Here is a 21839-nt window from a genome sequence, read left to right on the forward strand (position 1 = left end):
AAGCACCTTCAGGTCTATGTGAGCCTATCGTAGCCCCAGACCGCCTTCCCTAGCCCCACCCCATCTCCTCCAGCCGGCTGTTACCCCCCTTTCTCTGAAACGCTAGGAGGCAGGAGGCTGGCCTTCCCTCGGTCTGCATGGAGCACAAGGGAGGCTCGCAGCTCCGGTGCTCACTGTGTCTCCTGATGCCTCCTTCTAGGCCCCGTCCCCTCACCTTATGTGCCTGCTCCTGACTCTTCCTCCCAGTCTCCATTCTCTCTCCTCTCCCCAGCAGAGTTGGTGGAAGTAAATGTTTAGCTTCTGCGGCTGCAGTGTATCACAGTGTGAAATAAACACGATGCCCCATCTACCCTGACAACATAATTCATTTACTGCAAAGGGATATAGTAAAGTCTGTTTATTGCAGCAATTAACAGAGCAGCATTTGCAGGCATGCTTTTCAGAGGCATCCAGAGAAGTGCTTACTCCAGGTGCACAGATTCAGGAAACCATGCAACTTGAGCCAAACTGAAACCAATTAGAGGCTTAGTAAATGCATCCCAGCCACCCTAGAAAAATTACCCATCCAGGAGTCAGATCGGCTGAAGTGGAACCTCAATGCAGGAGGTCAGCACAATATGATTGCTACTTCACTAGGTTAAGACCGAAACCCATCCAGGATTATGGTCTCGAGGACGTGCATGAAATGCTCTCCCCCAATCCAACCACCCCAGCTGCTGGATTCAAATCTCCCTGACCATCAGAACATACAGTTGGGGAACGTTAGCACCGTAGACGCTCAGGGGTACCTTGCCACTGGGGTGGAGGTGGGGATATAGGGAGAGGACCAGAGGCTGGGCTAGGGAGAAGGGACAGAGAATGAACAGCTCTAAGAAATCCTTTCATTGAACCCTGCCTTCAAGAGCGTCATTAACACAACCAGAGGCACTCACAACTAAAATATACAACTGTGTACTGGGGGGCTTTGGAAAAAAAAGAGAGCGTCATTAAAATCTAAGACCTCAAGGCCCTGGAGAGAAACATGGCTGTTTGGCAGGGGGGAGGGAAGGAGAGGAACCCAGGAGTCTGCTTTCCAGCCTGGAGAATATATGCTAACTTGCTTTGGGCATGAAGGCTAGACAAAGACAGGAAGCCAGTTGCCCCAGTTCTTTGGTGGAGGGTGGAGGAAAGGGAAGCAGTAGTTCAGATTCTCCAGCGATGGTAAGTGTACCTGTTGCTAATTAACCAAACTTAGCTCTCCATTCCCTTTCAAGGGGCCAGTGGTTGGCTTGTACCACTAGGACGTTCTTCAGAACCGGGTCTGGTTTTCTCAAGGACAGCAGCCCCTCAGGTCCTAGCTGTGTGGGAAAAACTCGTCTCACGTGGCAGCTCTTTCTTTTTCTCTGGAGCAGCCTCTCGGGGAGACCTTGGGGAGTTCTGATCTCCCTGAAGATGTGAAACTGGGCACCTAAGCCAGCTGGAAAACCCAAGGCTCAAGAGTGCAGGGCAAACCACTGTCAAACAGCTTCCTTGGTTGAGGGGGACCCAGTGGATTCCCCTTTCTCCATCACTTTTCCCTTCTCAGGCCTCTAGGAGAAGGCGCTGCATTGAAGGATGAGGGCAGAAGCCAGCCTGGCCTCTCTGGAACAGAGAAAGTCAGAGCTTTGAGCATCATGAACGGGATAAAAATAGCAGCATTGCCATGGCAACGACGGCTGGGAGAGTCCTGAGGATCTCGTCTGGGTCCTGCCATCTCCCCCTCCAGCCTTCCCCCTGCCTCTCGGATGGAACACAGGGATGAGCTGAGGAGGAGGGCAGGCTGCCCAAAGGAAGGGAGATAGACCAGCAGCCCACTAGGAAACCCTTGAACTCCAGAGCCTGGGGTTCCTGCCAGAGCCCGAGCTGCCCAATTTTGTGGGCTCCTTGCTTTTGGAACCTCTTCCTCAGTATAACCAGGTCCTCCAGGGAGGCCCTGCATCACCCCCACATCTCACCCTCCTGGTGGAGGGTCCTGACCTCCTGGGCTCCCCTGTGAACAGCCAAGGTTTCTGTTTCCTCTTCATGGTCTGTGGTGCTGATCCCACAGGAATTTAGAGAAGGGAGCCCAGGCAGGACTGGCCACAACCGCCTGATACAGTAGGCACTGACCTGCGGGTATGGCCTGGGAGGTAGGGGATTCCTCTGAGAAGCCAAACGCCCTGCTCCTAGATTCTTTAGCAACATAACATGGCCTTAAGAAGCCGTTGGTATTGGGAACAGGGAGATGGTGGTGATGGCTATCTCCTGCTGTTGCTTATTGTGTCAGCGGGATAAAGCGTTCATTCTTTGGGAACAGATTCTGGTTCTTGGTTCTGGCGCTGATGTCAGCCCCATCACATGTTGAATACAGCAGCCACCTTCAGGGTGAACGCCAGGCTTTCCGGACCAGCCTGCAGGGAGCCCACCAAACACAGCAGCCAGAGGTTTCCTTCTCTGGTCAAAGTCCATCTCCATGGTTGCGAATTGAGTGTCTGTCTCCAAAAGCTCAAGCTGCACCTGGGCACATCTGATACAACATGCCCTTGCATTGCACGCCTTCTTGTGAGGTAGGGAAGAAATGGGTCTTACCCTCTTTTATAGAGGCTGGGAGGGAGGAAGCAAGTTGCCGAGGTCAGGAGTCAGCCATGGCGGAGCGCTGGGAAACTGGTGGCTGCCGCTGTCCATCCAAAGATAGTCGTCGGCCCATCCTACCAGCAGCACACCCCAGAGCACTGGGCAAAATGCACATTCAGTCTGTAGGCAGAGCAGAGTGCAGCCTGAGGCACTTCCCTTGCAGAAGGCAAGGCGATGAGGTGGGGTGTGTCCGTCAGCTTGGAGATGGACTCACCAGCAGCTGTGCAGAGGGAAGCCTGTGGGTTACATAACTGGGGCAGGAGCCGGTCCTTGAAATCCCATCTGCAAGGAGGGGTGTCTGTGTGTGTAAGAGCGTGTGCACAAAAGTGGCACCTGTGCGAGCCTGGAGACACTCACTCCTCTTGGGCCTGGCTGCAGGAGGCAGAGCTGCAAGTAGTCCTGGCTCCCTGGGCAGGAGTGCTCGGGGAGGATTCTAGCAGGAGAAACTCTCAGTGCCTGGCTTTCCCTCTCACTCCCACCATTTCTTAGATCTACCATATCTACCCACCCACCCTCCCCACACATTTGCTGCATGCAAGGAGCACAGCACTGGGGCACAGGAAACCTGCAAGCCCCCTGGTTCTGTGGCTTGAGCTCCACTTCCCAGACCACAGAGCCCTGGACTCTGAGGGGGACTTAGAGGACGTTAGTGCAATCCCCTCTTTATAGCTGAGGAAACAAGTCCCAGAGAGAGGACGTGATTAGCCTAAGGTCACTCCGTCATCAGTGTCCAAGCAGGGTAGAACCAAGGAGACCTGGTTCCCAGCTCAATGCTCTTTGCAGCCCACGTGCTACCTCATGCATATTTCAGTTAGTTAAATTATTGCTTTTTTTCCAAAAATAATCTATTTTTTCTTTTTTTCTCCTCAAAGCCCCAGTGTATAGCTGTGTATGCTACTTGTAAGTCATTCTAGTTCTTTTATGCGGGATGCTGTCACAGCATGGCCTGATGAGCAGTGTGTAGGTCCGTGCCCAGGATCTGAACCTGTGAACCCTGGGCTGGCGAAGTGGAGCACATGAGTGTAATCACTCGGCCACGGGACTGGCCTCCTCTCTATATATTTCTATTGACCCACATGCTACATTCAAAAACTGCTTCCCTGGGAATGGAGAAGGAAATTACATTCTAATAAAAAAAGACTTCAACCTGAGACAAGACATCCCTCGGGGTCCCCTGGGCCAGGGTCCCAGACAGTACTCCAGTCACAAGAGGAGTAATGGGCCATTTTATAGATGGGGAAACTGAGGCCCAGAGAAGCTAAGGCCTCCCGCCCTTCCACAAGGAGGACTCAGTGCCACGCACCAAGAACAAGAGGCCCAACCCCCCCTCAGAATTATCTACTTGTGGCCCCTGCCCCACCCCAGGAGCTCCCAGCCCCCACTTCAACGTAGAGAGAACTGTGGAGTGAAGGGGATTAGAAACAGGGGGGCAAAATTATACAACCTGATCTCTGGGAAGGGGTGAGACTCAGGGCAGGGCAAGAAACAAGGTGGCCTGACCCCCACGCCCCAAAGGAGCAGGAGGAAGAGAAACCTGCCTGGAACTCTGAGGCCTGGGGTGCAAGGGCGTGGGCACTGGGGCTGCTTCTGTCTTTTTGGTTTAGACCTCTCCCTGGGCTCACCCGGGGGCGGAGGGGGAACAGGTCTGCAGACTGCCTTCCGCGGTGCTGAGAGCAGCTGAGTCCCCACGTCCCTGAGAAGGAAACAGGGACAACAGATGTGGGATGTGTCTGGCTCAAAGCTGCTGCTGCCTCCTACTCTGGCCAGTTCAGCCTCAGTGTTGGCCCCAACCTTTGTCCTGGATGAACGGACCGCTGGCTTCGAGGCCAAGGACAGCTGTCTGCAGGCACCAGCTGGGCCTACACTCAGAAATACCTTGACCTTGGGACCTCTCCGATGTTCCCACAGCAAGGGCTCAAGATATCCAGTGTCCCTGTGGAGCCAAGGGAGCCCTCCGGGGGCAGGAGCTCTCTGAGCAGGCTTGCTGCCAACCCTGCGCTGATGGCTCTGCCAAGGCCTGGGAGGCGTGCAGGGGCAGCTCCTGTTTGCCACCCGCTCCCGCATGTGTTCTCCGTTCTCCTGACCTTTCCTCCGGGTGAGCCCATGTGGTCAGGACAGAACACCCAACACCGCTGACTCTCGGGGATACAGTTTCCTCCTCCGCCTCCGCAGTGCTGTCTCCAGGGCTGCAGCCCCGCAGGCCAGGCCAGGGACACGCATGCCCACAGGCGGGCTCTCCGGCCTCTGTATCGAGGTGCCCCCGAAAGATTTCCTGCCCATCTCCACCTCACCCGAGGCCTCTACAGTCCAAAGGCCAAAGAACCAGGGAGTTTTTCTTCTGTCCCTTGTGACTCCACTGGCCTTTCTTGCTGCTTCCTTGAGGGAAGGACTTCTGTTTATAATTCTTTGGATATAAAAGGAAGTAACAGATTGAAGAAGGCTGGGGCTGGGCAGTAGGGGCAAAGGAGGGGGTGGGAGGAGAGAAATCTTTGGCTAGGCTCTGGCCTCACCAAGATGACCCGGATCCCACCAAATCTGCCAGAAGCCCAGGCAATGCCCCTGAGCACAGGGTGTGAGCTGGACAGGCAAAGGCTGCCAAGGTAGGATGTGCCCTTGCTTCTCCCAGGCTGCGGAGGAACCAGTGGAGGAGGCCTCCTGCCCTCCCTAACTGCCCAGAGAGGCCCACCTTGCAAGGAGAGGAGTGCACAGCCCCTCCTTCTGTCCTGGGGCCTGGCCTCCTCTGCCCAGATTGCTTGCTATCTGTCAAAGGCTATCCTGTTCCTGGCTGCCAGAGGGGGTCTGACTCAGTTCCTGGGCTGAACGTTCCTGTGGTGAAGGAGGGCAGATTTGCTAAAGCCACAGAATCTGCCTAAAGTGTCTCTGCTTCTGTTATTGCTGTCGCAGGACCCTCTAGCACCTGAGAGGTCCCGGCACAGTGATGGAGGCTAAGTTATATTGGGGGGACGGGGCGGGAAGCGAGGAAAGAAGGAATGAAATGGTTTTCATTTGCTTCTTACCTCCTGGAAATAGGGTGGGAGTGGGAGCAGAGACTGACTGCTAAGGTTGGTGGGGTGGGGAGATTAGAGGGAAAGTCCTAGAGGACCCCTCCCCCCAGAGTTTCCCCTAAAGGCACCACATGCAAGCATTTCCCCCTCTATGGCTTCTGAGAAGAGAAAGGAAGAGGCAGAGAGACAGGGGAGGGAAGAGAGGGCACGGCTCAGTCCAGGAGAGGGCTCCCTCGGTCTGGCGCAGGAAGTCGTCCCTGAGGGGAGCCAGGGCCTGGGGAAAGGCCCCCCACATCTGTGCTGCTGCCAAGGAGGCATGGTGGAGGCGAGCGGCTCAGAGAGGCCGGGTGCAAGGGAAGGGTGCTTTCTGGCGTGTGGGGAGAGTGGGGGAGAGGGAGACAGAGCCAGCTGCCTGCCCGACTGAGGCAGAGGACGTCTGCCCAGCCTCCCAGTGGCCCCACTCTGCCATCCCCTCACAACCAGGCTGCCCCCTCAGGCCTGGCTCCACCTGGCCCAGGAGGACACTGGCGGGAAAGGACTCATCTCTCCGGCCACATTCCTGTGGATGCTGCTGCTGCTCCGCAGAGGCTCCTGCCTCAGGCCGGCCCGGGAGAGGCTACATCCAGATCCTGGGCCTGGAGGGGGCTCCTCTCCACCTCCACCCGCCCTCCTTCCTGAGGGCCCCCCAGGGGCAGGGCTGCGGGGAGGGCCTCCGGCAGAGCAGCCAGGGTCCTGGTCCAGGGCTGCAGGCCCTCAGGGGAGGAGACCCTGAGCAGAGTCCCTGGAGGCCTGACCTCGGGCGGGAAAGAAGCGTCACTCCTGGGGCCTCCGCAGACCTCTTGGTCTCTGGGAGGCCAACGCAGGTCCTGGCTGGCCCCACTGTGGGTGTGGCCGGGGCCTCTCCCCAGGGACGTCTCGGGGATGGGAAGCTCCCAGGCAGGCAGCAGGAGGCCGAAGCCCTCAGGGTAGATGGAGTCAGGCCAAGCTGAGAAGAGCAGTGCAATGGAGACTTCCTGCTCCAGGCCTCGGCCAGCAGTGCGCCCTCAGGCCTGAACCTGCTAGGGGCTGAGCAACGGCCCGGTTCTGCTCACACCGCCGTTTCCCGCTCTCTGTGAGCTTCCTCCTTCTTCCTCTTCATCTTGCAGAAGCCGTGGAGGCCGCAGAAGCAGGCGAAGGTGAACTGGGGCATGCCCTGGGCCAGGCTGGGGCTGCTCACCAGAGATCTGCAGGGGAGGGCGAGGGAGGAGAGGCGGGAGAGACAAGTAGGCTGGAGTTAACACTCCCAGAGCCTCCGGGTCTGGCCATCACCGCCGCTCCCCAGGCTGCCCGCCCTGCAAGACCTCTCACACCGGCTGGGGAGGGGTCACGGCAACAAACAGCAGCCTCTTTGAAACCTCGGTGTTTCCTGGTCTGCGTGGGGCTGATGTCATTCCTGGAACTGGAACCTGGGTGAGTCCCAGGTGGGAAGAGGAAGCCCGGCAGCCGCCTTTGCTCTCCCCGCCCCCTGGCTCACCGCATCCCCACACACCTGTGGTCGGCGAACAGGAAGCAAGTGGCTGGAGATAAGCTCTGGCTTCTGCCACCTTACACAGGCTAGAGGTGAGGGTTTCCACTCCTCCTTTAGGTCACACAGTCCGAGGACCCAAGGGAGGGGCTCGGTGGACCTTGAATAAAGTCCCTCATCCCGCACAGCCTCCCCCTTGACACCTGGAACTGAGTCACAGATTCCTCCTTCCCTGGCAGTCCCAGTTGTCTGCCTCCCTTAGGGAAATCTCTGGGGAACATATGGACTCCCTCTGACTGCCCAGGGCAACACAGACCCCCTCATCCTGCTGCAGAGAACAGACAGCGGAGCTCTTTCAGCCATGAGGCCATTTGATTGAGCGCCTGTGCTGGGCAAAGGGCTGGGGAGGTAAGTTCATCAGGGTAAACAGAGTTTCCTCCCTGGCACAAAAGCAAGTCTGAGGGGGAGGCTGAGGCTGGATTTGCCCCAGCTGGGCCCGTTGTCGCCACCTCTGGCTGACACAGCCCAGCCCTCGGCACAGGAGGCAAGGGCCCCTCTGGCTTCCGTGGCAATCTGGCTGGGGCAGGATGGGGCTTCGGGTCAGCGCTCAGTCTGTGACAGCACCCCTCTCTCCAGCCTCCAGACACTCCTGGAGGTCTCCCCTGCCCCAGCAGTCCTCCAGCTCACTTCTCCGCCCTTCCTCGCCGGGTGGCTGCCCTGAAGGGAGCAGAAGTGCATTCGCGTCAGCTCCAGCAGACCAGCCCGACACAAAGGAGAGCACCCTGGGCCTGGGTCGAATCACTTCTCTCTCTGGAGGGGGGCGGGGGGGGGGGGTGGTTTGGAATAAGGAAGCTGGAGGCGTGGCCCTGCCCCAGCCCTCTTGCAAAGGAGAGTCATCAGATGTCCCAGGCCCCAAATGCTAGCACATCTGCAGAGGTTCCACTGTTTTTGAGGGACCTGGCAAGACCCAGGTGTTGGCTCTCTGGACAGTTCAAAAGGTCTGGCCAACCTTGTTCCTTTGGACAAACTTCCTTTGAGTTTCTCTAGGCAAAGCAGAGGCCCAGCTGGCAGGCCCTCAGCAAGCACTGCGGCCACCGCGGAGCCAGGCCTGTCAGACTCCCCTGCCTCACCCTCCGCATCCTGGCATGCAGCTGATGACTAGAACGAATAGGGGCGGTGCATTTCCAGTGGCCAGCTGGGTGGGCAGGAGGCCCTGCTCAAGTCAGCGTGGGGAGGTAGACTAGTTATTTAATCACCCGCTTCCAGCGCCATCCACACCCACTCTTCTGGAGTCTATATAGAGAGCAGAGAGCAGTCTCCAGGATATACATAGACAGAGCCGAGACACAACTACTATATTTCTAGATGTCTCTACTGCAGCTCTCTCTAGATCCCTCTCCTGTGACAAACCTAGAGAGAGACAGGGCTTTAAACGGGGGCTTAGGGGCCTGGGTTCTATTCTTGGCTCTGACGCAGGCATGCTGTATCACTCTGGGCAAGTGGCTGTACCTCTCTGGGCCTTCATTTCCTTATTTGAGTGTATAAGAGGTTAATAAAACTTTAATACTTAGACCCCAGACCTGAGGGGCCACAAGGGCAGTCAGAATCCTAGCCTGATCACAAAGGAGGGAGGGAGACCTTGTAATCAGTAATTGTAATGCATACACTTTCTTTGTTAGGGGGATGTATGTCAAGGGTACTATCAACAAAACATTCCCGTGATTTCAGGAAAAATGTCCAGGGAGAGATCAGCAGGCATCACAGAGCTAATCTGGGGAAGGAACTCAAAACTAAAACAAGCCAGGCAGTAGTTTTGACCATCACTCCCCATTCCTTCCCCAGCCCTGGGTGTAAAGGCAGCTCAGGGTCTCTGGTCCCAGGGTGCACAGGTCCTCTTCCCTGTCCCCCCAACTTCCCCTCCAATGCCTGCTCTTTTTTTTTTTTTTGAGGAAGATTAGCCTTAGCTAACATCTGCCGCCAATCCTCCTCTTTTTGCTGAGGAAGACTGGCCCTGAGCTAACATCCATGCCCATCTTCCTCTACTTTATATGTGGGTCACCTACCACAGCATGGCTTGCCAAGCGGTGCCATGTCCGCACCCAGGATACGAACTGGCGAACCCCAGGCCGCCAAAGCAGAACATGCACACTTAACTGCTGTACCACCGGGCCGGCCCCCTGCTCTTTCTTAAAAACACCAGAATGTACCCCCTGAAGTGACCAGTCCTCCCTGAGATCCTTTGGGAAAGATGAGAAAATCCTGACTTTTTTGCTCACTGTAGGGAAATTTGGGGGTGGGGGTAGGAGGAACCAGGACCAACACATCAGAGGAAAGGAGAGTTGAATTAAGCCACTCAAGAGCTGGGCGAGGGGCCCGCTCTGAGAAGCGTCCGAGAGCTGGCTGCCTCCCTGGGATCCCCGGGTCTCTGTTTCCAGGACAGAGAGTACAAGGACATCCTCGTTATTCTGCTCGGGTCTTTGATCCACAATGCTCTGGTTGTCCCCCCCGCTTCCCTACCAGGACCTGACAGGGTCTTCACTGCCCAGTGCGCAACTCCAAGCCCTGGAGGCAGTGTGGGCTCCATGCCTCTCAGGTCTCCCAGCCAGCCCCTGAGTTGGGGAGGCATGGAGCAGTGGCCCCTTCCCGTTTCAGTGTCCCTCCTGCTGTGGGCCCCACTCCTCCTCCCCCAGAATCCTTCTGCCCCACCAGCAGGTACCTGGGGGGCCCCTCTGCAGGGCTGTGGTCTCTGCTCCTCTCTGTGCCCCTGCCTCTCTCCCTTCACATTTGGCGGAGGGCTCCAGCACCAGCTGGAGGGCGCCTTGGAAAAGCCAGGTCCTGGCGAACCTCCTCTTGCTATGTCTACTCGAGGGAAAGGGGTCCAAATGTTTGAAATGGACAGAGTCCGAGAGTCTCAATGAAGCAAGCGGACCAACGCCTGGTGCACTCCCACTCATCTGTGCTCGCGATGGAAACCTCCCCTCCTACCTTGCAGCTTTCCCCTCCAACCTCGGTTTTCACGCCCATAGCCCAGGAGGGGCTGAGGAACAGGAAAATAGCCCCCAGAAACCCAGAATAGGAAGGAAGGGGAGGTGGACACTGGATGAAGCCTTGCTACCCCACAGTTGGCAGCATCTGACTGCAAGGTGTTGGTCCTGGTGTCTTCCCCACCCTCCTCTGGCCTTTTCACAGCTCAGGTCCAAGATGGCCTGGGGTCTTGGGGCATAGATCATCCTCCGTGCAGCCAGCTTTGAGGGCCAGAAAAGAGGTGCCAACACACGGAGCATCATCCTAAATCACCAAGAGGGTCCCCAGCCTCCCTGCAGACCCCCTCCCAGGGTCCTCCAACCCTAGCACCTCCAGCAGAAATGGGGCAGTGAGTCAGAGACCGCTGGAACACGTGGAAGAACAAGAGGAAGAAGGGGCTCACGGCTGGCTAGTAACTAAGATGAGGAGAAGGCCAGGGCTCCAGGCTTGCAGACCACAAACTCCTGGGTGTCTCAGATTTTGGCAATGTCCTCCATCAAAGTGGGCGGCAGTGAGGGTTGGGAGGGGAGGAAGATATTTACAGGTGTTGGGACATGCCAGGAATTCTGAGACAAGGGCTATTGTCCCGTCCACCCCCCATTCCCTCACCTCCCAAGGCAGAAGCAGAGTAGCTTCCAGCAAGGCACCCCCCGCCCCAGGTAAAGGGCAAATGAGAAGAGATGCAGCGAGGAGGAGCGCCCTCGCACCTCTGGAACAATACTGAGCCCCCCGCCCTCCCAGGCTTCCCTTAGCAGCGCGCCTCCGTAATTAAAATATGAATTCACCTTCCCTGCCTGCGCCATTCAGCACTGCGAAGGCAAGCAGCTGCGGCTGAGGAGGCCGGATTTGGGGGATTAGCTTGGGCGGTGGAGCAGACACACCGGCAGAAAGACTCAGAGAGAAAGGGGGTGAACTGGGTTTTCTCTCCCCTCCTCCTCTCTCTCCCTCTCTCTCCTGCTGCCACCGAGCCTCACACCCCATCCCTTCCCCCAAAGCCTGGCCTCTGTAGGTTTCTGGGAACTGTAGTCTGCAAGGCTGTGCTGATAAACAGGCAGGCCAGGGGTGGGGGGCGGCACGGACTACAGATCCCAGGGCTGCTGCCCAGAGCTGGCAGCGGCGGCCCGAGCTGGGCACAGGGCTCCAGTCTGGGAGAAGCCGGTGTTCTCCTTGGAGATTAACTCCTTCTTGACCTGCTTGAGACTGAGTTCCAGCCTCCCGCTTACTGAGTGCCCTGGAATCTGGAACCAAGGCCCTCTCTAGCTTCGATGGCTTGCGCAGGCCAGCCCCCTTTGTTTCCTTGCTTGCCCACCTGTAGAGAAAGAGGGGAAGCTCCCCCCACCTTTCAAGAACGCACAGGCAGCCATGCATTTACCACTGGTTGTGAGGAACTTGCGGGCCCTGAGAGCTGGTGGGGTCAAAACACTAATAGTCTTGAAATGTCTTTATGCCCTGGTTCCAGGGTCTTCCAGGCCTGCTTGGCAGAGGCTGGCCCACCCTCAGAGTCGTCAGGAGCGTGATGAGGGTCATTAACTTGACATACAGCAGCAGCTAGGAAACCAGCAGTCCAGACTGTCAGTGCCACAAGGGCCCCCAGAGGTCAAACTTTAGTGCCATCCCCTTTTAAAGAAGGGGCAGAGATTTTTTTTTATATCTGTGCATTCAGAAAGCAGTAGAGTTTTAGCATTCAAACTCCATTTCCACTAAAAATGGGACAAATACAACCAGAGAGAGAGTCACCTGAATCTCAGCGCTATTAAACACGGGCCCACTCTGCCAAGGGGGGCCTTATGCTTGGCCTCTCTGAGCACTGGGAAAAAGACACAGACTGCGCAACACATTTTAGGTTTCAGCTGTCTGCAGGCAGGGGACAGGACAGACACAGCCCTCTGATCTGTGAATCCTCCAGGGAGAGAGGGCATGAGGCCAGCTTGCCTATTCAATTCAGTTCAACCATTATGTGAAATATAGAATTGCCCGTCGTCTCCAGGCCTGCCCCGCTGGCAGGGGCCAAGAGACAAAGGATAGGTAGGAACTGCAACTCTGTAACCCTAGCAGCGCCCCAGGCCCAGGCCCGGCCAGGTGGGACTGTCTCTGGCGTCCCCACCCATGGCAGCTTACACCATCCTGCCTTTCTCCCAGTTCACAATTCAACTAACACTCAGCAACCCCGATGGAGAGCCTTGCCTTGCTGGAGCTTTACGGAGGCATAACCTCTGCATGGGGAGCTGTCCCCTTCCGCCCAGGCCCAGCCCAGTGCTGGGACCTTCCCAGCAAAGTGTGCAACAGTATTCCTGGGAGAGACCAGCTGCAGGGGCAGGAAGGGGGCGCTGCTCCAACCTGGCTCTCCAATTAGGAGATGAGCAGCCAAGGCAAGCAATTAGGTGCTGGATGTCCTCAGAGCGGAGTGAGGGGGAGGATGGGCTCCTTCTGAGCTGGGGACAGCTGGACAAGGAGGGAGGTGGGGGAAGGTGCTAGTCGTCTCTGATCTCTGGGCAAGAGAACCCGGAGGGCAGGGCAGGTGAAAAACCCTGACAAACCCTCACCCTGTTCCTTGCACCAGCCAAGCTGGGCGGGGGCGGGGGCCGGGGCAGGAGGGTTGAGGCGGGGAAGTGGCTTGGATCGGCCCCAGCAAAAACCCAGCTGGCTTGGGCTTTCTCTTTGCTTCTCCTATTGTTTTGATTTTTTCCCCCTCCGCTCCTGCTGGAAAAGGAAAACCAGTGATGGACAAAGGGTGATTAGAGTTGGGCCACCGGGCCAATTGTGGACATGCATCCAACAGAGACCTTCCCCTCCTGTGAGAACAGCACTCTCCAGTTTTCAGAGTACTTTCCCATGCACTGGCTTGCTGGCTCTCTATGCCAGCATGATGTGGTAAGGGCACAGGTTCAAATCCCAGCTCTGCCCCTGACTAGCCATAGGAACTCGGGCCATTTCTTAGCGCCCTTGTGCCTCAGATTCCCCAGAAGTAAAATGGGATAATAACAGCACCTTTTTCACAGGGTCGCTTCCAGGATGCAATGAGTTAGTGCGGGGAGATGGACAGACCATGCCTGGGGCACAGCAGGCACTAAGTAAATGTTGGCCAGAGAAATTAAGGGCTCTGAGACATTATAAGTAACTTGCCTTCTGATTCTCAACACCAAATATAGTACTCTGTGCTTCTCCAGTGGTCTGTCTTAGACAGACTGAGGGCTGGAAGGGGAAGGGGGGCGAGGTGCTTCCTCTGCCGCTCCAGCCAGACTGCCTGCCTTATTTCCATCTGTTGGGAGTCTTCTAGGATGGCTGGGAGGGCGTTAGGCAGATTTAGATGGGGGGCTGGGGGTGAGAGCAGATAGATGCCTGGGGAGCCAGGCAAGATGAGTGACAGGCAGGAGAGAATAGGGAGAGCAGGTCATTCACAGACCCAGGAGAAGGGGGGCAAATCCTGGACAGGGTAGCAGACCAGGAGCTAGGGACCTTGGGCTCCAAATGCAGCCCGTGGGGGGCAGCTGCCTTCCTAGCCCACCTGCAGAACCTCCTCTCCCCAAGTGGCAGGCTTGAGCTCTCCCATTTCAGCCACTGAGAAGTCCCAAGGTCTCTCCTCCACAGAAAAAGGCGGAGGATTCCAAGCTGACCGCAGAGAAAAACTGAGCGAGGCTGAGAAGCAGAGGCTGTCCTGGAGGCAACGAGCAAAGGCCTGAGCACTGCGCGGCCAGCACCCCCAACTCCAGCCCCCAGATGTCTGCGCATGAGCCTGGCTCAGTAACTTGGCAAGGGGAAGGAACCGACCCAGAGACCTCAGCACCCCCTGAATCTCTCCTTCCATCCTCAGAGGGAATCTGCCTCTGGAATCACCAGACCAGCCTCTTCATTTCAGAGTGAGGGACTAGGTCCAGAGACGTGAAGTGAGTTGGCCAAGGTCACACAGCCTTGCCCCCAGACCCTGGGTTACCAGATCCCCTGCATGACGCAGCCCTAAGTAGAGCCCCTTTCTGGTGCCCGCTTCGTGGCTGGCTCCCAGTCTGGTCCTGTGGGGAGGTGCAGGTGCTGCAGGAGAAGGAGCACGCCCCTCACTGTAGCCCATGGCTTTTAGCCCTACATGAGTTTAGAACAGCAATCACATAGGAATGAAAAGCCATAGGCCACAGCAGAGCTGAGGGGGTCCAGCGGCGGGAATCTCAAAAGGACACAGGGAGCTGGGGGTATCTGGGGAGCCCTCACTCCCCTTCCCACCCACCCACACTGCCTCCCTCGAGATACTGGGCCCCCCAGGTTTCATTCTTACTGCCCCGCCACCTGCCCTGGCCCCAGAAGCATTAAAACCATCCCTGTAATGAGTTTCCAGTTCTCACCCTACAAAGGCCCTGCACAATGGGCCTCACTCCAGGGTATGAGAAGGGGTGGCTTCCTGGCCATAAAGGACGTCCTCAAATTCCCTTAATTAGCCTCCAGCCCCCTGCTCAGGGTCCTGAACTACCCCTCCCCTAGGGAATAAGGCCGGATCTTTGCAATGCTCCCACTGCCGATGCCCAGGGCTGGCCCCACATTAGATTTTCTCCTTACAAAGCTTAACCCTTTCTAGTCCAGCCACAGGAAGCAGAGGGCAAAGGAGGGTCTGGGTAAAGAAGAGCAGAGACAAGAGCCTGCCTTTCCTTTAGCAGGGTGAACAAGTTTCCTGAGCACAGGTAGGGGGCTGGCCCGCACTTCCTAGACTAGTCCACGTGGCTACCAACGGTACCCACTGCCTGGTTAAAAGCGGAGTGGGATCTCTGTCTTGCCATCTAGGTGGAAGCAGGAAAGGGCCTGAGCCTGACCCCCACCAGCTGAGGGCAGCCAGCTTCGGCGCCATCCCTGGGCGATGCCGTGGGCAGGGTGCTTGGTACTCCGCCCCTCCCGTTGGCAGGGTACGGTGGTGGGCACAGGCAGCTCCAGGACTAGGGCGAAGAGCTGAGCTGAGGGGAGCCCAGGCCTCAGGACCCTGGAAGAGATGTGTTCTAAACACAAGGACTGTCCCCGCGTGCCCTCTCCTGTGCTGGTCAGATGTGGGCATGCATCGGCCTTGGAGGAGAGGAGTTCAGGGAAGACCCAGGAGATTCAGACTGCCAAGCCTGGCCTTGACCTCTCAGGGACCCCCAACAGGATGGTAAAAAGCCTTAGGCCCAGATCAGCCTGTGTCTCTGTTAGGGAGCAGCTGCAAAGGCACCTCGGTGCTGTGTCCAGCCGCAGAGGCAGGATCACTGGCTCCCTGCAGGACCCTGGCTGGAAGGAACTCCTTTAACTGGGCTTCCCACACCCCCCAGTGACAGCACACATGCGCACATGCACACACACACACACACACACGCACACACCAGTCTTGCCTAACCTAAGGGCCAAACTACACATCCTCCAACTCCCTACCTGATCCACCTGATCATGGGCCCCAACCCCAGAAGCCTCTGCTTCTCCTTCCCTTCCTCTCCCATAGGCCCCCAAAGCACAGACTTAGGACCTGCAAAACCGTGGGCTCAAAGCAGAATGCCCTCAGTCCCCTCGCAGAGACACTGGGCCAGGGGCTGGGGGCTAAGAGCCTGCTCACCTGGGGGGCCCAGCCAGGCCCCTCTCCCTCGAAGGCTCCCTCACAGTTCTCGCAGAGCCATTTCCTGCTTTCCAGGCAGCCGCTCACTCCTCCACTTACCCCAGAAGCTCCACGCCCAGCCCAGCGAGGGCAGGCCCTCCTGCCTCTTCCCACCCACCAGCCTGGTCTGAGCTGTGCCCAACTCTACTCACTGGGGCAGGCCCGACGCCCCTCCCCCTGCCCAGGGGTGGTGGGTGTGGGGGCTGCTGGGCGCGGGGGTCAGGTACTCCTTCAGCCCTGACTCGGGCCTGGGCAACAAAGGTCTCATTGAGCCTCTGCTGTCTGGTCGGTGAAGCACAAACCTCTTGTATCTACTCGCTTTTGATCTCACTCCCTCTGAACCAGCCATGTATTACTCACATCTCCTGCCGGGCTATTGGTGTGGAGGGGCTGTTTTGTCCCCTCCCTCCCTCCCTCCTCAGCTCCTTTCTCTCCTTCCTTCCCCTGCTGCTCCCCTCCTGCTTTTTTATAGTTTAATTTTTGGCAGGAGACCTGAGGCGGCTCCCTGGAGGCCCCCTCTCCCGCCTGACTGCCCCTCCCTGTCTCTGCAGTCCCAGCCCCTCTCCGTGCCCAGACCCCCACTCTGTGCCCCCCCATTTCTTCTGCTCCCGCACTTGTCTGTCCTTCTATTTCAAAGACCTTCAGACCCGCTCAGGTCTGGCCCCTCCACCCCCCGCCACCTGGTCCTTCCCTCTGACTCTGGGCCACAGCCAGTTTGATCCATCCTAGAGTGCCCGCCTGCCAGCCCCAGGCCACCTGACAAGCCCCGAGTAAACTCCAGAGGGGGCAGTCTCTCTCCAAGGGGTTTCTGGCCCGAGGAGCCCTGGGGGATGCAGAGGAGGAACAGCTCTCAGGTCTCAGGCAGCGGCCTGCCCAGACCCCTGTGGAACGCGGAGGGAGCGGAGGCAGACCAGCTGGGCCTCACTGCTCTTTCTGCTCCTCCAGTCCTGAGAATCTGCTTCCCAGTGAAGGGCCACCACTTGATGAGAACCCCAAGGACTCACCCTCTTCAAGCTGGGGCCATCCCACTATCCCTGTCTTCTCTGTGGCCACCCCCAAACCTTCTGCCGCTCTGCTGGGGGTGAGAGCTGGGGCCCAGGCAGCTCAAGGAGCTGTACATAAAGGCCACCCCACAGGGCCACTGGGATGTTCTCTCTCTGGCTTCCCTGGCCCTGTCCCCTTGGAGAGGCTGCTCTGGGACAGACAGTCACCATTGAGGTCTGAGCTCTCCCCAGAAATGCCAGCAGATGCCAAGAATTCCCATGTAGCCACTCCAGAGGGCCCAGCGGGTCCCCCGGTGCCTACCACTTGTGACCTTCTCTCCACCTCCGGAACTCCCCCTCCCCGGCCCCGCAGGTACTCCCATTCAGCGGAGCCGGATTTGGGCAACTTCTGCCCCGACAGAGGCCCCATTCTTCCTGCTGCTGCTCTCATTGTCCCTCATGACTCCACACATTCCTGGGCCTCTAATGAGAAGTGGAGCCAGCCACCCGCCCTTGCCGCCTGCTCTTGTCGTCAGCACAGCCTGGGCCCTGCCGCTGCCTGTGGCAGGAGCTGGGGGAGTGGGGACAGCCAGGAGGGAGTAAAAGGAGGTGGGAGACAAAGCAGAGGAGGGGAGGGGACAGGACTAGGAGGGGCAGAACGAGACGCTGAGAGAAGCTGTGGAAGAAGAGGACAGGAGGTAACCGCAGATGGAAACGTAGGAGAAATTATATAGGAGAAAAGGGAAGGGGAAAAGGGAAAGGAACTAGTTTTTTATTAAGTGAAATCTATGTGTCACGCCAGCGCCAGGCCCCTGTTAATTATAATCGTTCGGTGCCACAAACACTGTTATTGGTTCTCCCATTTGGAGGATGAGGAAACTGAGGCTGACAGAGGTTGGGGGGCATTTTTGCTCTTAGAAAAGAGGGCAGGAAAACCTGAGAGAGAGACAGGAGAGCGCCTGGAGAGGAAGAACGCTGACAGCGAGGACAGTGGGGGGAGAAGAGCGAAAACAGCAGAACAGGAGGAAGCAGATGAGGAAGAGGAGAAGGGAGGGTGAGCGGCCGACTGGGGGCCTCCCCGCCTCCTGCCACCCCCTCAGGGCTGGCTGCCTCACCAGGGAGCAGACACTGCAGGGCCCCGCGGTGTGCCCTCCCCTCTCCAGCAGTAAGTCCCTTAACCTGGTCCAGCCCAGAAACTGAAGCCTGTTTCACTGAGGAACAGGCTGCAGCAACTCCCTTTTTCGAGAGCCCCCAGTCCCACCATTCCCTTTGAGGGCACACAGCAACCCTGAGCCTCAGCCTACACCTGGCACTAGGGGTTGGAGAGGGTTCCAGTGGAGGAGAAGCCAGATGGGGGGCACTCCTTGGCAAGGAGAGGAGTGGGGATGGGGCTAGGGAGCCGTCTGCCCTCCAGGAGAGATGAAGCCACAGAGGAAGGGACAAGGGGCGCAGACTGGGCTCAGCCAGAGACAGGACAGAAGAAGAGCTAGAATTGCTCCAAAAGGAGCCAGAGGAAGTCACCAGAGGAAGTCAAACACAGGGTGCACACCCACTTCTCAGACCCACTGCCAGGCACACAATAGGTGCTCGATAATGGCACCCTACTGTAGAAGGGATTCTTGGACCTGGAAGGAGGCTAGGTAGATCAAACCTAAGGTCCCATCAACTCCCAGCTTTCATGCGTCTACACTGGAGCTGTCTTCGCCTGTCAGAGATTTTTTGTACCTGTTTTTGGGGGTTGAAGCCCAGCAGCCCTGTGTCTTTGCCCATGGCGGCAGGAAACCAGGAGATTAAGAAGATACCGAATAGGAGGCACTCGCTCTCACCCCCCCTCACCAACTCTAACCTAGAGGAGACTACACTTGAAGCATACCGCATTATTCTAAGGATGTGGGCTGAATGAGACAGGTTCATATTTGTTGAATGAATGAACAAATGAATGAATGGCTGATGAAGCTTGGAAACAAGGACGAGAGATCTAGATCCTCCCATATTTCAGGCTTGCCGCACGCCTGGAGCTCCGTCATCCTGGACTCTCTAGGAGAAGGGTGCCTGTGCTGGAGCTGGTTGGGGGTGAGGGTAGGGAACACACCCTGGCATCTGACTCCACTTACCATGGGGTCGGGGGAGGCACCACCAAAACGTCAGAGGAGCCACAGGGATTTGATTTTGCTGCGTCTGCCCTAAATAAGCCTCCACATTTGGAGTTGTAATTGGAATGGGTCTGTGGATGCAATCCCTGGCCCAGAGCTGACCCAGGAGAAGACTAGTTCCAGATGGACCTGGCAGTCTCCCATACATTGTCCTCCAGACCTGAACCAGACCAGTAGTGCGCTTGCTACCAACAACAGGATGACCTCCCTGTTTCTGGACCCTCGGTAGCCTTCCCCATGCCTCAGACCTCGGCTGCTTCGCGGCTCCATCTCTCCTCCAAAGCAAGCTCAGCTCAGATTCCCTCCTCACTGGCTCTGGAGCCCCAGCGGGGAGGGTGCTGCTCCACTGAGCGAGAAAGAACAGAGAGGTCAGGCATGGGTTCTTTTTCCCAAGAGCTTTCTCTAGTTGTCTCAGGAGCCTCAGTTCTGAGCCTTCCCAGGCAAACAGAGGGAGCTCCCAGTCTGGCAGGGTCCCTTGGCTCTTAGAGAAGGGGAGAGAAGGGAGACGTGGGACAGCCGCAGACAATCAAGGCCAAGAGAGACCAGGGGAAGGAAGGAGAGAGCAAAGGCAGAAGTGGGGGGGTCTCCACAGCCTTGCACCTCCAGCCCCCCACCCCCACCCCGCATCTGATCGCTACCAAGCCCCAGGGCTGGGCTGTGGGAGGGAGAAGAACACAGGGAAGTGACGAGTCACCAGAATCCAGCCTCCCCAAGCACAGGCCCTGGGCCACAGTTTTGCCTCTCAGAGCAGCCAAGCTGTTAAAGGAAAATATAATAACGGGTCATTGGCAAACTCACATGCATTTCAACCCGAACAAGTCCTGATTTTCAAAACATTCTAACTTCTGCCCAGGCCCTATTCCTCCCCAACTCCTTTCCTCCCATGCCCCCGTCAACCTACATAGGGGACGGTGGCCCCGCCTAAAGAATGACACAGCTGGGCGCCCCAGGCCCTGGGGAGGACCTCTCAGAGGAGGAGGCAGGCAGAGACAAAGAGTGGGGAGAGGTCAGCAGGGGCAGACATGCACTGAGCACAGCCAATGGGACAGGCCCTGTGCTAGGCACCAGGGACAGCCCTCCAGAAGGCACAGCCACCAAGCAGGCAGTCCAGTGGGAAGACAGGCCAGAGGCCTGTGATGGCAGTCAGAGCAGTCCTACCACCCTGACCCCTGGCCTCCCCCACCACCCGGAGCCTTCATGCTGCCTCTTAGGGGGTTAAACTGAACTTAGTCCTTCTTATTTGAGGGTCCCTCCTTCCTCTTCATCGCCTTTAGGAGAGTGGGCCCAACTGGATATTCTCTCCTCTGTGTGTGTGTGTGTGTGTAGGGGAGAGCTTCCTCTCTCTCCTGACTGTCACAGGCCTGACGGGGCAATGGGGAGCTGGAATTGAGCAAGAGAGAGGAAAGCTGTTCCCAGCCCCAGCTCTGCTGTGTCCTGCCGGAGGACGTAAGCAAGGTTTTCAGGCCACCAGCGCTGCCCCTCCAGGGGGCTTCTTAGAGGACAATCAATTCAGAACTCTGATCCTGGGGCTCCCAACCCAGCCTCAAAAGAGCTGAATTTCCCTCCCAAGTTAGCCTTCTTAAGGCTTAAGTTGGGCCAGGCTCTTCCCTGGCAGATGAAGGTACACTGAAAAGCCATCAGAAAGAGCAAAATCCAAGCCGAATAAGAATTCCCCAACGGGGGTCGAGGCAGGAAGGCAGGACAGCAGCGCTCCCAAAGGCAGGCTGCGAAGGGTAGTCGAGCAGGGAGGGCTCTCCCTCGGGCTCCCAGGCGCCCTCTACTGAGAGGTTTGGTAGAGGCAGGGGCCGGGGGCCAGCCAGGTTCCCTGGGGGCATCCTGACAGAGACCCTTTCTCGGGAAAGTGAGCAGCTTTGGTCTCCAGAGCGGCCTCATCTGCCCGACTAGGGCCAGGCTCCCGCTCCCGGGCGGGTCTCCGGCTCCAGCCCCTCTTAGGTGCGCGTGGGCCCTAGAATTCAGGAGGGAGGTGGGAGGAGAACCCAGGGCCAAGAGTTGGTGGTTTTGTCCAAGGAAATGGCTTCTCCCGGCCTCCCAGGATGGGGTCTCCTGAGGGATCTCTGCCCCAGGGGTTCGGGACACCTCTGCTTTTCCCTTCTTAGTGCCAAACAAGTGCACAGGTGTCACAACGTCCTGATCCCTGCCTCATCTATAGCCCCTTGCCCGTCCCGCCCCAGATCCTGGGGTAAAGGAAAGCGAGGAGCCACCCACGGCGGGTCTCTCCGCCGGAGAGGGAGACCCGGCTACCTGCCGAGCAAGGGCTCCAGCTCCCTCTCACACTCCCCACGGAATCCCACCAGCTGCAAAAACCTTTAAAAGGAACAAAGGCAATGGGGGCGGGGTGGGGGCTTCCCCGCGGCCGACCTGGGGCGGCGGTTGACGCAGCCCGCGGCCGGTCAGCGCCGGCTCGCAGGTGAGTGCCTGCGCTCGCGTCCTGGAGTCCGCCCATGCCTCAAGGCCCCCCCATCGCGCAGCCAAACCCCTTGGCGAAGAGGCGAGTCCTCCTCAGCCGCTCCCGGCCCCTCAACCCGGCCGAGGGGTCCCCGACTCGCAGCACTTTCTGCCTGGTGTTTTCGCTCTGTACTCACAGTTCGGATGCTAAGCCGTCTCCGCTCTCGCACTCACTTCCTTTGTCTCTCTCTCTCTCTCTCTCTCTCTCTCCCTCTCCAATCTCTCTCTCTCTCTTCCCTCCTTGTCTGATTCTCTGCTGAAGCTTCCAGTGGAGAAAAATAATTATTCTTCTCAATGGGTTCGCACGGGGCGCACGCACACGCGCGCGCGCGCGCACACACACACACACACACAGCACCGTGGTACCCAATCAATGCACAAATCTTCGGGGTCCCTTTAACCTCTGCGGATGACTCCGGGAGTTAATTATGAAGCCTATTTCGGCGCAGCATAAATATGCATTAAGGTATGAAATGA

General features: G+C 57.6%; 2 protein-coding genes across 4 annotated transcripts in view; both read right to left on the reverse strand.

Annotated features, from left to right (window-relative positions):
• LEMD1 (LEM domain containing 1) overlaps positions 1-21607 on the reverse strand; it is a 59975-nt gene extending 38368 nt beyond the window's left edge. Inside the window, exon 1 of the mRNA XM_070591772.1 lies at positions 21500-21607. The gene's annotated coding sequence lies outside the window, so the exon portion shown is untranslated. The remainder of the gene's footprint in view (positions 1-21499) is intronic.
• Positions 383-21621, reverse strand: BLACAT1 (BLACAT1 overlapping LEMD1 locus). 3 transcript variants are annotated; one of them, XM_070591774.1, is made up of 2 exons: positions 10950-11098; positions 383-6859 (listed from the first exon to the last, which is right to left on the reverse strand). In XM_070591774.1, the coding sequence occupies exon 2, from the start codon at positions 6823-6825 to the stop codon at positions 6724-6726; it is 102 nt and encodes a 33-aa protein (XP_070447875.1). In that variant the 5' UTR covers positions 6826-6859; positions 10950-11098; the 3' UTR covers positions 383-6723. The 3 variants fall into 3 exon arrangements, with proteins under 3 accessions (XP_070447875.1, XP_070447877.1, XP_070447876.1); XM_070591776.1 differs by lacking the exon at positions 10950-11098 and adding an exon at positions 21500-21621 and having other exon boundaries at positions 6145-6859; XM_070591775.1 differs by lacking the exon at positions 10950-11098 and adding an exon at positions 15722-15844 and having other exon boundaries at positions 6592-6859.
• Positions 21622-21839: the final 218 nt, after the last annotated feature.

Source organism: Equus przewalskii, chromosome 23 (genome assembly GCF_037783145.1).
Source record: "Equus przewalskii isolate Varuska chromosome 23, EquPr2, whole genome shotgun sequence".
Lineage (NCBI taxonomy): Eukaryota > Metazoa > Chordata > Mammalia > Perissodactyla > Equidae > Equus > Equus przewalskii.